This window comes from Strix aluco, chromosome 5 (assembly GCF_031877795.1).
Source record: "Strix aluco isolate bStrAlu1 chromosome 5, bStrAlu1.hap1, whole genome shotgun sequence".
Taxonomy (NCBI): Eukaryota; Metazoa; Chordata; class Aves; order Strigiformes; family Strigidae; genus Strix; species Strix aluco.
Genome location: NC_133935.1, coordinates 63,587,982 through 63,602,300, shown reverse-complemented (window position 1 = coordinate 63,602,300; position 14,319 = coordinate 63,587,982). Strand labels below are relative to the sequence as shown.

General features: G+C 34.8%; 1 protein-coding gene across 11 annotated transcripts in view; it reads left to right on the top strand.

The window, feature by feature from the left end:
• The window catches only part of CADPS2 (calcium dependent secretion activator 2), a 322,674-nt gene that overhangs the window by 247,996 nt on the left and 60,359 nt on the right, over nucleotides 1-14,319 (top strand). For all 11 annotated transcript variants that reach the window (XM_074827609.1, XM_074827608.1, XM_074827605.1 and 8 more), the window contains 2 exons: nucleotides 6,295-6,398; nucleotides 10,032-10,188. In XM_074827609.1, coding sequence (XP_074683710.1) covers nucleotides 6,295-6,398; nucleotides 10,032-10,188 — 261 coding nt within the window. The remainder of the gene's footprint in view (nucleotides 1-6,294; nucleotides 6,399-10,031; nucleotides 10,189-14,319) is intronic.

The following is a 14,319-nucleotide window of genomic DNA, read 5'->3' as shown; positions in this document are numbered from 1 at the left end:
CACTTTTCCTTCCTCCTTACCTGCAGCATTAGGTTTGTTGTCATCTTTCAGTAACTCCCTAAAATTTAGACTCCTAAAATTATTAGATTTTTTGAAAACACTTATTACTAAGTCTGCACTTTCAAGTGCCAGTTTTCTCTCAGTCTAGTATGTCAGTTATTCAGGTCTCTTCATTCATGGAGCCCTTCAGTTTGCCATGTTTGTCACCTCTGAGTTTTATTCCACAGGAACAGAAAGTGCTGAGAACATTAATTCTTTCCTCTTTTGAAGATAAATTAGAAGTGAGGGAAAGGAAGAAAATACGAACTGCTTGTATCTGTGTTGCCAAAACCAGAATACAAACAATCATAAATTAAGTGCAATTAAAAATTGAGGCTTCTTTTCATCTCTGCCTTTTTTCTTCTGTTTTTACGTTTTCAGATTTGTTATTTCGATTTTTTTCCATGAGCCGAGATTTCCTTTTTTGAAAAAAAACAAAAATAAAAACAAAAAACCAAACCAACCTGTGATTTTCCAAAAAAAGTAATTCCATTGAATACTATGATCAATTTTTAAAACTGAAAATATTGTAGTGTGACCCACTTTGTGAAATGATGGGTTATAGACTAGGAGATGTGAACTCTTTCTACAGATCTCATAATCTCTCTGCACATAGGTGATAATGGTAATGAATTCTAAAGTTTTTTTGTCCCTAGAATTAAAAATGCTACTGAATTCTTAGAAAGCAATTATGGGAAGACTAGTTTCAACTTCATAATTAAAGCTAAATTCCATTATTTATATAAGGCAAGAATTTTTTTTTAATCAGAAGAATATAGGATGTCCTCCCAGATGTCCACTCCTTCCTTTTTCATGCAGAATTAATTCTGTGAGTATTTGCAAGAAAATCCACCACAGGCAAATCAAAATTATCTGTGGGTGGATTATCCCAGTTGCAGATTAACTCTTCAGGGTCAGTTCAGGTCTATTAACATATATTAACTCCAGTTTATTGATGTTTGTACTGCTTTTGATACAAGTCTAGAAGCAATCTTTCTGGTTTTACATGTCAATCTGAATTAATGGGCCCTACTGGAGCAGAGTTGGCTCCATACAGCTCAAATTATGATATGACCTGCTTTACTGCAAGGCTTCCCTGTCATTCCCTCTGCATCAATATGAGTTGACTCTCAGGCTCCTATTTGGAGTGAATCAGTTAGATTCCTTGACCAGAGAGCTGGTATAGAATAAAAGGTAGCTCATTTAGACTCCATGCACTACAGTTGGATTTGAGAAGTACATAAGATTTAGGTTTCACTGCACAATATCCAAACAGACAATATTCTTTCAGAAACTCCAAACCTTGCTCAGGCTGTGCACTGCTGTGCACATCCTGGAAGGAATTTGACAGCCAACAGTCATCACGTTATCTGCCCTCCTGTGGGCCTAATGCTGGCACATGCATAGAAATGAATTAGCTGACAGTCAGACACCTCCATTAGTAGACATCTTGCACTTTCTTCAGGCTTTAATGCTGGTAGCATTATTGTTAGGTAGCACAAGAGCTGAGCACTGCCAGCAACCAAAGCCACAGTGCCAATGAAAGTTAAAACAAATGCCAGTTGTTTTACATGAAGGATCAGCATGCAAACTGGATGTCCTGTTGCAATTTGGCATAAAATGAGCTGGACCAAATCCTAAACTGCAGCATCACCACAGAAGTCTCCAGTCCCATCTCGGTGTCTGGATGTGAAGGTACCTGTAAGCCCACTGGGACTGTGAACCTGGGGTCTCAGCATACTTGCCCTTTTTCCAGTATCCCTGACATTGGTCTGTGGGAGACCCTCTGGTCTGGAGACAGGTTGGCTCTTCTGAGTGTCTTGGTCTGGATACACTTGTTTGAAGAAAAGGAGGAAGCATGAAATACTAGACAGGGAAAACTAGTAAGGGATATATGTATGCTGTGCCACAGTGGGGAGACTGGCAGGCCAGAGACAGGTACCTGTTAGCTGCACTGTACTCATACCTGAGGAGGAGAATCACCTCTTTAATCAGCAGATTCCTGTGCTCAGCAAATGCCAATGAGAAATTAAACACACATGTTTAACAGCTTACATGCTGGGGAGAAAAAGAAAATAAGTGAATTGTACATTTGTCTTCAAGGATAAACTCTCTTCTGGAAAGCAAGCTTAAGTTAGGTTTTAGACATACTGTTGTTAGGTTTTAGACATCCTGATGGGCTCAAGAAACGAGGAACAAGGAGAAGTTCTCTGACCTGTGTGACACAGGAGGTCAGACTGAATGATCTGACAGTCGCTTGTGGCCCTAGGCACTATCGGTCCATGAAGCAATCGTCATTTCAGTAGCATTTTAGTTAACTTAGCTCATTTAACAATATTTTCTTGGTGCTTCTGTGACTCACTGATAATGCGTACTTGAGAAATCATCCATTATTTGCAAAGCCTCGTTTGCTTTTTCATTTCAACAGAATGTGAAGCTGAAAACAGATGATTGATGGCTTTTTCTGTTTATTTTCTAAAAGATGTCAAGCAGCATATTTACTGACTCGACTCCTGCTGCAACATGTTAGTTTGAGCAGTGTAAACACATCTTAACAACCCTTAGTAATTGTAGGGAGAAAGACATCATGAATATAATGAAAACTGACAGCACTGATTTCCATTCCTGTAATTTTTTTATGCTTATAAAGACAAGCACAGTATTTTTCTCAGATGTTTTGGAGGTTCTAAAACTTCCATATAACAGTTTATTGGTATTCGTATTTCAAATATACTACTTGTTTGGTAAAAAAAGTTAATATTTAGTTCTTTTTCTGTCAAATTACTTCATAGACCCTTGTTTATACACCCATGTAAATGGTGGTTATCCATAACACATATCCACTAGATTTGGAAAGTGAAAGGTCTTTAGATACAGAGAAAAAAGACTAACTGATATGGTAACTTACGGATGGAAAAGGAAGCTTTAGATGAAGTCTAAGCAAAATGTAGGGAAGCACATACCATCCAAATGAAATTGCATATACTGATTTATTCTGTGACTCTGTAAACAACAACAAAATTAGAGATTGTCCAAGGATGCAGAGTGAGTGGAATTCTCTGCCACCTTTTCTTATCAATAAATCTCTAGGAAAATAATGAGTTTTAAAATATTGTCAAAAGCTGTATGAAGCATTAAGAGTAATTTGCATGTTTTTAGCAAGTAATAAATAGTTTCAGAGTAAATTATTAAATAATAAAAAGCATGGGGAATCTCATGAAAATTTGAAGCTGGAATCATTGAGCCTAATCTGGCCCACATTTTTAGTCATTCCTGCCATGAAACATCATTCAGAAACTTGCCATACTGACTTCACAGGGAAATGTACAGGTTTTGTCCTCTTTTTCCTCCTAGACACACTAATTCTATTGAAAAAACTATTACTGAACATTAGTCCCATAATGACTGAAATCCTCACAATTTCTGGCTTAAATAATTTATCATGACTGATTTATTTTTATACCAGCATCATCCTTGATCATAAGCAGGTCTTCTCCTTCCCAAGTTATCCCACTATGGGAACACTGTATTCCCACATTGCCTGCGTGGGAACACTTCTGATCCCCTCTTTCATCTTTCATTTTATTACATTTATTATGCCTTTCAAACAAACAAATACACACAAAAAAAACCCTGGACTCTCCATTCAATTCCATTTCTGATTGAAATTCAGAATTCTTATTCTTTCAATGACATTTCTGATCAAAGTTCATCACTTCAACATAGATGAGCAGAACTGCATTTCCTCAGTGCCTTGCCCAATGGAATTACTAGTTCCCTGAGACCATGTTTCTCTTTGTCATGATCTCATCACAGAGGTGGTTCAGGATAATCTCACAGTTATCTGGTAAATCTATGGTCCTTCTCCTGCTCTCCCTATGGATAGTGATGTCTGTTCAATAGACAATTCTAGGCTTATTCCAGGTGTGGAATAAGTGAACTTCAATGCAAAAATGCAACATCGGATTCAATGCAATTATTAGAATTATTTTCTTACTAATTTAGAGGAGCCCTTTTAGGATATATTTTTTGAATCGTTTACAGCTTACTTGGTTTCATTAGGAATGGATGCAATTATTAAAGTAATTGTTTTGTTTACTTGGTTAGTGGTAAGGTCTATGAAGATCAGGCTGAATTTGTAATAAAATGAGTTGTTTGTGCTGAAATCAGATATGCCACTCATACTCTCTAATAATATCACTAGTTTATTCCTAAGGCTCATTAACATCAGTGATACTGGTAGTGATGTATCAGCTGTATGAATAGTACTTGCTGTGTGTTCAGGGAGGAGAGGACACACTACTAGAGGAAACAGTAGTTTCAGTCCAGGATAAGCATAGAAATCACTGTTTAAGTCTGAATCCAACAGTAGTCTTTATGCTATAACCTAAATAATAGGGGCTGGACCAATCCTTTCTAATCTTATTTGACATAATACATTAGTATAGTTGTGGTTATATTCATATTATTGTTCCACAGTATCAAATTTGCAAATTTAGTACAGTATTAATAACCGTGATCTTGACATTGTGAATGTAGTTTTGTGACCTGGAGTTTATTTTGTGCTTGGTACATGTTCATACAATAATTCTTTCTTGAGTTAGATTGTGGTTTTAGAAATCATATTATTTCAACATGTCTGCTTATGTGGTCTATTTTAATAAGATTTTTAAAAAAATTTTTTAGTCGCTTCAGTAACTAATTTGCCTGCTTTGGTTTTTGCATGAAAACAATGTGGTTTTGTAGTAACCTTTAAGGAGATGTTTGCTGGAGGTTCTAATCCAATGTTTCTTCAAAAATTGCATTAAAGCTATATATTTCATCAAAGTACTATCCATCAGTGTGTTAGTGCTGAAGAACTGGACAAGGTCACTTGCCTTTAAGATGTCTAAAAAGTGGTTTTAACCTGACAGAAATTTCAAGTGTTAAAAACATTTAGTGCATGCAGTTTGATATTCTTACTGATACCAAGGAGATATGTAAGTTTTGTAATTAATCTGCTAATGTTCTATGTAATGATGAATGCATAAAGTCGGAAAGAATTGTCAGCAGAATTTTCTGCATATGAAGATGTGCATTTGTGTGATTTTCTATTCATGTGATCTATGAACATGCACAGAAAATGAGAAAATAGGATTCCTGAGACCCTCACTCACCTTGTGTTATCAGCTTCATAAGTCCTTTGCAAACCTGGTTAATGTGACTATACTTTATATATGATTATATTGTACAACATCATTTCCATCCCATGGTTTATGCTTAGGGACGAGCTTTGTTAAGTAAACAAGCTCAGATAGCCAATACTGAAGTTATTCCTAATGATACAAATTATGTAGTTGGACAGATTACTTTCACTGATTAAACTATGATTCTAAAAAAATTTCAATTGGTGTCTTCCCTTACCTCCCATGACTTTTTTTGGGATCTAGTCCTATGAATTTTTTTTAATTGAAAATTAAACTGAGTTTAATTGTACTGTAAGAATTTTAGTTACATTTGTTTTACCTTTGTTGTTTGCTTTATTTTTGAAGTCTACTCTGTAGAATGAGTGATCCTCATGTCATTTCTAACTTTTGTATCTGTCCTCATTTTCTTTTATGTGTAGTTTTCCGTAGGCTTGTGTCAGTTCTGTCATATCTTTATTTTATAGTGCTACTTTCACCATAGTACTGAAAAGAATGCAGATTCACTCTTATTGCTGGACAGCAGGTAGAAAATTAATTATTTGCATAATTAGTTACTTGAATAATTACTGTGTTTTGTAATTTTCTTATTTTTAAATACACTTAAAATGTAATGTCTTATTTAGATGAAACGTGGAATTTTTGACTGCTGCAAAATGCATGAATCTTGCTGATGACAACAGTGAGTCATGTAGTGAGATGGTATTGTACTGACAGTACAATATCAAAAAAGATCTCTACTGTCTGCTGTCTTTGTATATCTGACCTTGAAGAGAATGAGAACTTGCTTGTTGCAGAAGTTGAGCATCTAATACATTGATGCACCTGTTAGTTCTCGCATAATGTCTATAATGATCAGTGATTCTTTTGTGAATTAAATATTTTCTCTTTCTAGTGATCTGGACATTCAGCTGCATTTACTTGTATTAAATGATTGTCCTTAACGTGTAAAATTTCTTATACTTCAGAAAACTGTAACTCCCATTCCCATTCCTTTCTGCCATTGTTTTCTCTTACTGTTAAATCCTAGTTGAAGTAAAGCAATTTTGGTTTACATTTTATATTCATATAGAGACCATGAACCAAGCAACACCTGCTAGAAAACTGGAAGAGATTCTTCACCTTGCAGAACTCTGTATCGAAGTATTGCAGCAAAATGAAGAGCATCATTCAGAGGTGAGGCCGTAACTGCATTACTCCATGCTGTAGAGAATGGTTTGTTCCTAGGTTTTTTCTCCCCTGATGCGAAGCAATTCTGTCAAGAAACATTTTAGCTTTACTTTCTGACATATGTTTAAGGCAGTTCACATTTACAGAGGAATAAGAGACTTGAAGCTTATGAAAAGTGAAGTGAAATAAAACTCTACTTGAATTCGCTTGAATGAACTGTAGGTTTAGAAATGAAAACTAAAGAGCATAAAATAGAGAAAGCATCTTTGTGCTGGAGGTGGTGAAATGGTATGGAAAACATTCATAGCCTTATACAGTTGTTCCTTCCAACTTTTCACCTCTCATTCAAAATAGAAAGAAAATAAAACTGAATGCTAGTTTTCATCATACTGCATATATCTTGATTTTAATGTAAATATAATGATGGGTATAATAATCACATTCACATTGCTCTTCTGTTGATTGGAAAAGTACTGCTTTTAAACTTGCACTTTTTAAAATGGCATTATAAGATAGAAGAAATAAAACAGAACAATTCGTGTTTCTTACTCTCAAGTCTTTTGCTTCATGATGCAGAAACCATAATATTTAGAATATTTAGAGTTATAACACTTTTTATATCAAGGAATTACAAAAATAAACTTGACCAGCTACACACAATTGTATATATTATTACATTTAATTAATAAATACAGTTTTTGAAGGTTCAGGAAATTGTTTTAAAAGTCTTCTCAGAAAACTCAATAAATATTTTTTGGGAAAATATGTAAAGGGATAAACATGATTTAGTATATATAGTTATAAATATGGTCATTCAAAACATCTGGTTTTATATCACACTATGGAATCAAGTTTTTAGCTTACATCTGTCATGTGTGAACTTGTTATAGATGTTTTATCTTATACCAAAGAAACAGCTGTTTCGATGATTTGAAATTAATTCCCTGGAGGTCATGTTCTACACTACTGTTGCCACTGTGTTACTCTGTAATGATTACTCAATAAAATGTATATATTGTTGTCTTTGTCTTTTGCGGACCTGCATTACTGTAAGAATATTAAGACTTCTGTGGAAGAGAACACAGAAGAAACAGATCAAATCATACATGTATGATTAAACATCTCTGTTCAAAGATTATTTTCCATACTACTTATTTGCAGTCAGAGATGTGGTATTTTTCAGAAGGGTAAGCATATTGCACATGCCTTCAGAAAAATCAGTTCAGCAAAAGTTTTCAATCTAATCTAAGACAGCTTGAAAAGAATAAAGATAATTTTATTTCTTCTTTCCTTCATTCATGTAATAAATGTTCAATTTTACTGAAATTTATAGAGCATGCAGAATTTCAGTATTAAAATATATATGAGAACAAGATCACAAAATTATACATTCCCTACTCAAAACTGAAGATTAAGTATCATGACTTCACATCATAATGTTTAAGTAAATGTTCTGTGTTTGATGATGCAGTTGACAAAAAGGATCAGTAGTCTCTAACATAGTGTATCGCATTTTTTAATACTAGATTTTTTTTTTTTTTTTTTAATTCATAACACTTCCAAATTTCTGGGATTCCCAAAGGGAAGAGAGGTATGTGATTCCTGGTGAACTGAACATTATTTTTCACTGTTTATAGCATGGAACTGTGCACTGAATGTATAGCATAAATTGTTATGATTTCTGGTGTTGTATGGTCGCATTTGTGTGTGTCTCTAGAATCTAAGAACTTCAGTCTTCCTTTAATTAAGTCAGTGTTTTTGTTCTCTTAGAATGTGTGTCACCAATTGCTAATTGCCTTTAGCCTGTTTTCATATTATCCATAATGACTGAACAACTATCTTAGCTGTAGTTTTTGTTTTGCTATTCTTCTTTCTTGCTGCCTAAGCAATGATAGGTAATTCTTGATAGGGTCAGAAGAATTTCTGTCTGGGTTCAAAGTGTCATTTGCAAAAGGGAAGAAGATAGAAAGAAAATGTGCTGCTTTTCTGGTTTTGGTTTTGGTTTGTTTTGAGTTTTTGGCAATATTTTCTGAGAAGAGTTTTGCTTGCCTAAAAGAGACACCTGTCAATGACTGTATACGTTTCTTTTCTTCTTTATTTCTTTGCATTTAGTTATTTTCTGAGGTAAGGAGTCTGTTCCTTTAAAGAGCTCCCATTTAAACAGGAGCTTCTTCCAGTTTGAGGAAGAAGACTCCATTTCAAACTCTTGCCAAAACTTTTGAAGGCTCATCTGTCCTTTTCACTGTGGTGCAAATCAGCATCCTTCAATCCCGACACTGCAACACACAAAGTACTTCTCAGTAATAGCAGAGGGTGCTCAGCATTTCTTTAAATCCTCTTGCCAATTCATCTTTTCTCCATTTGCCCCATGTCAAAAAGAATTACAGGCAGTCATGAGAAAGTCCAGAATGCAAAAACATACTTGTAGACCACTTTTCAGAAGTTGTCTTTTATTTGATGCCTTTCAGGCCTGAGTACATAATTCTACATTACCTAGGACCTGCGTTTCACAAAGGAAAGCAAGGATTTCTATGACTTTATTTGAAGTTGTGGGAACTCAGCACTTGCATAGATCAAGCTACATATGTCCCATGCTGGTAATTCAAAAATATGCAAAATGGGTATTCAAAATAGAGATTCAAAGATATTCAAAATGAGGGGCTTAAGTTTGCAAGCAAAGACATGTTCTTATCTAGTATATGTAGGTATTTCTCACTGTCAGATATTTTCATGAACTCTGAGCAAAACACTCAGCAGTATGTGATATTCATCCTATTTCATAAACTCACTTCACCTTCATCTTTAACTCCAGGATCATACAGCTTCCTCTGATCCAACACTCAGCTTCAATATCGACCTTTCAAAGCCTAGATTTAAGTGACGGTAAAAAGATACAAGAGTTATATGTGAAGCAGTCTTTAATGTGGAGCTGGCTTTACTTGCTGACACACTATTTTTCACAGATCTCTTCTTTTAACCTAGGATTACCTACGAATCTAAATTTTTACCATGGAAAACTGTGTATTCCAACATGTTGTTAAGTTAAATAGAGACATTAGTGAATTTCTAAAGATGTATTTATAGCATTTGTGGAAGGAAAACTGGATGCCAACATCTTTAAGGCAAAAATAGGAATTAAAAAGCACTCTGTATCTATTAAAAAAGCCCTTAGACTTCAAGGAAAAAAAATTCACATAAAAAACATCCCTTCTGATTAACAAATGACTTCAAAATGTATTCACAAGAATTTATTTGAAAAACAAATTAATCTGATTACCTATAGCCTTAGAATTGAATGAAATCAAAAGAAACATATACACTAACTTTTCAAGGATGAGGCCTTCATTCTTTTCTTTGCTCTCTGGCAAAGAGTTGCAGGGATTTATACTCCTTTTTTGATTTTTTTGTGTTACATTTTTGTTCTGATTATGTCATTTTTCACAACATAATCTATTTGATTTCTTACATTTTTGATACAAGGTTTTATAAAATATTTTCACATTTTTCACTTGTCCTGTTCATCCTCCCCAAATGAGATACAACATGAAGTGAAATATCCAGATGTATTTTGCCATAGATACACCACCTCTCTTTGCTTTATGACTCGTGTTTAATAATTCTATTTTGTCATGTTTGCAGGCGTTTGCTTGGTGGCCAGAATTATTGGCTGAGCATGCAGAGAAGTTTTTGTCTCTGTATTCTGTTGATATGGATTCAGCACTCGAGGCGCAGCCTCAGGACTCCTGGGACAGCTTCCCACTTTTCCAGCTGCTGAATAACGCCCTCAGAAATGACAGTAAGATCTTAAGTTTTTTACTTATTGTGTACATAAGATTTTTCAATGTGCCCACACCTTAGAAATGTGTTTCTAAATAATATAATTCTCAAAATAAAAGTGACAGAGCCTGTGTTTATCATATATCTCCTGGTGCTCCATTTCTTGGAAGCTGAGCAGTTTCTTTCTATCCTTGCACCATTTCAGTCCTTATTCTGGCAATCCCTTAACCATTCAGTGTTCACAAATTGCTCGGTTTTAAATCAGTGATGTACAAGCAACATAATATGTATTTGATATTTCATATTTAATCTATACTGCTTAAATAAAATTGTAGTTAATATTTCCTTCTAAGCCTTCATGCAAACTACTTTCAGACTAGTTATGTCTAAAAAGGTATTGTAGGCTTCGCATGAATGGATTAAGATACATACAACAAATCAGAGTGTTATTTGCACTTGGTGTATTGTTGTATCATTATTTGAGTTGGGGACCAAAATTTGAGATAGGTGTATTATCTTGCTTTTATTCATCTTTGAAGAGAGAGGTGGGGGTTTTTTGTAATAGTTAAATGATGTCCTAGGCATGTTTTCTGTGAAAGTGATTTTAATAATGGAAATAAGGAAATAACCAATGACACTAAAGAAAATTGATTAGGTGTTAATTTAAAAACATTGAATTGCATCTAACATTTTAAGGCATCATAAAGAAAAAAATATGTTTGTGCTATGTTTTATATGTTTACTCATATTCTATTTCTTAAAAATGAGAAAATTACATACTTTTTAAAAATTATTTTGAAGATCCAAATGCTATTTTTATTGAACGATTCAAGTTATTCTAACATTTGATTTTTTCATTGAAAGACTAAATAATTTTTAACTCTTCCTGGAAAATTCATTTTATTTCTGTGGAAGTTCAATAGCTTTTAAGAATTTTAGCTCCGTGTATGGAAACTGCTTGACTGAAAGAATGGAAAATAGTATTCAAGAGCTTTTCTACAAGGTTACACATATTGCAACCTGTATTATTTACCTTTGTATTACTGTTAACCTTAGCTGCCAAGTGTTTATTGAAATATATAGGTCACTCGGTACAGGTCACCTCTTGGCCACAGCACCATATCATGAAACGGAGCAGCTAGCAAATGTACAAGTCACTGTAACACAATGGATGACGAACGTCATGGAGGGAAAGGGACAAATGGACAGGACCACCAAACTAAAGCTGAAGCTTAAACAGGATTGTTGAAAGTCACTGTTATTGCACCAGGTTGGATGTGGTCTAGGACAGAGCAGAAGAACATTAACATCCAGTCTTAGAGGTCTCTTTTCATGAATTATGTTTTCATAACCTGACATTTACCAATACATGAAATGCCACATTCCTGATGATTTCTTTTTTCTGCTAGTGTTTCCCTTAGTTTGTTTTTAAGATGTCCGTGAATGTTGCATCTGGATCCTTTGTTGCACAAACTGCAACTACAGAAACATACTAAAATTGCCATGCTGGTGGTAATTTAAGATCAATTTAGAGGTCTACCCAGAAGGGTGTAGGAATTGTTCAGTCTTGGTGCAGATCTCATAAGAGGTAGATTCCTGCAAGGTGGATTCTACATTCCTTTAAGTGGATGTCTAATCATCTAAAATCCAGATTAAAAACCTGAAGCCTATATTCAGGTGTCTTTCCTACCATCTGTCCTGGTTTAACCAGGATAGGGTTAAGTTTCCCCAGCAGTGGGGGGGAGCTCTAGCCGGGTTATTCAGATACCATGGGGACGTCACATCCTGGCAGGTCACATTTTCCTGGCGCGGGAGCGCGGTGCACTCGTGGTTTTGTACATCGTGCTTCTCACTGCTGTATTTGGTAGCTATTTTGCTCTGTTCATTGCTATCACTATTACTGTTATTGTTATTGCTGTTGTTTGTTGTGTTGCTATTGCACTGTTGTATTAAACCTTTCCTTATTTCAGTCTTGGGGCTTTGTATTTTCACTCCCTTTGTGGGGGAGGGGCAGCGGCCGCGTGGTCTCAGACCCCGGCAGGGGCTAAACCACCACACCATCTTACATTTTCAGTTTAGGAAGCACATCTCTAGTTGGGATGTTATGTGCACTTAAAACAGTTATTTGGTTTCTGAAAGCTGTGGAGGTATTTTACAGTAGTCTTACAAAAAGGATTTATGGCACCAGTTTTAACTACATTATTGTGTCATTTGTGTTCCTTTGTGCTTTGGTTCCAACCTGAGAGAAGTGATAGAAACAGGGGTTGTCCTCACATGCAAAGAGGTTGCTGGTAGGCTACTGATTTTTCTTTCCTTAAAAGATTAAATGGATAATAATGCTAAATTTCTAAAACAGCCTTAGGAAAGACATTTTATGAAAACTTTCATGTCAAAGCAATTATTAGAAAGATTGTAAAATGTTAACTGAAGGATATGAAACAACTGCTATATGAAATGTCACACCTGTATACCAATTTCAGGAATTCCCTAATGATAATAAATACAGTAAATTACAGTTTCTGGCAAGTGAAAGCCATCTGGAAAATTATACACTTCTTTTTCCCATAACTATTGGAAAGCAACTGTGGAAATTAGTCACCTTTTAATCAGTGGATATGTTAGCAAGTGGCAAGTGACCATTCTACCAAGAACTGATTCCCAAGTGGAACATACCTCAGTGCTTATTCTGTAATTAACAGCCTTTTCACCTTGCAAGTGCATTAAAGCCATTAGAAAGAGATCTCCATGCTTATATAATCAATTTTACAGTCTTCCAAAATGAAATAAATGATTTGTGTTCACCCTAAGTGAAAACCTTCTCCTGAAAACTCTCACCTTCAAAAAGATAGATTTAGAAAAAAATCTAAAAAGGGAAAAACTGGAATGTGGTCTCATGAGGATAAAAAGGCTAGTGTTAATAATTAACAAGGAGAGTGAAGTGGAGTAAATTAGCCATAATAGAGCCCACAGTGACTGGCAAAGTCACCTCTCATTATCAAAAAACTCATTAGGAAATGAAGAGGTGGAAATCCCACTGGGTTATTCTCACTCTCCAGCTATATCAGAGATTACTTTTCAGATTTCTTTCAAATGAAGAACTGTTAGGTCACCATATTGCATATTAGGTTAATCTTCAGTGAAATTTGGAGGACTGACACCTGCGTGTTATTCCATCTCAAGAGCTTTAAATGAACTCTAAATCCTTGATGCAGGAGTCAGTTTCCACGTAAACCTGACATGAGCAAACTCTTAACAATAAAGAAACAATCTAACATTTACAGCTTTAAGGAAAACTTACATGTAAGACTATTTTTATATCTATGTCACTAAAATATAATATTAGAAGGACTATGAGATAATGAAAATGCATAGTCTTTGCTATTCAAATAATATCAAATGTGTTATTTTAATAGGTTACAAAATATTGTACATGATTCAAGCTGAATACTTTGAAGCTAATATTCATTTAACAATGAGAAAAAACTGCATTTTGCAGTACAGCATATAACTTTTCATGAAGTAAAAAGGGGGAGGAAGGGGCAGTCCTACTTGAAGCTTCACACTTCTATTATGAAGGACTCCATTTTGAGTCACTTTAAGCTTCTCCATTTTTTCTGACCTTATTCCACAACAATTAAGAGTTCATCAGTGAGTCATCAGTGATTGCTTTCCTGTTAAGTCTAACTGAAGAACTACTTTAAAAAATGGATAGAGGAGTATGGTCTTCCTATCCCATAAAATATTTCCACTTTTCTGACAAGAGCTAACAAATAACAAAAAGTGATTTTTAAAAAGACACTTACTGTGGAGACGAGTAATAGATTGTAGATAAATTTGTTGTGATTTTTCAAAATGTAAAGGCTTGGAAAAAATACTGTAGCTCCTTTTATAGTATACATTTTAATAATCTCCAAAGTTTCTATTGTTCATACACAGTTATGGTTGTGTAAAGCTTTGCAGACTGTACAGCTATAACAGTAACCAATATCTCTCCAGAATTGGATATTCATAGAGGGATAGAGGACATGGTTGTTCCAGGATTGCGTATTATTTTCTGTAATGATCATGTTACTTTTTTGTCCACAGAGCCTATAAATTATGAAGAGGCCTTCTCTAGAGGGCAATTTACTTTCTGTAGTTGTTTCATTAT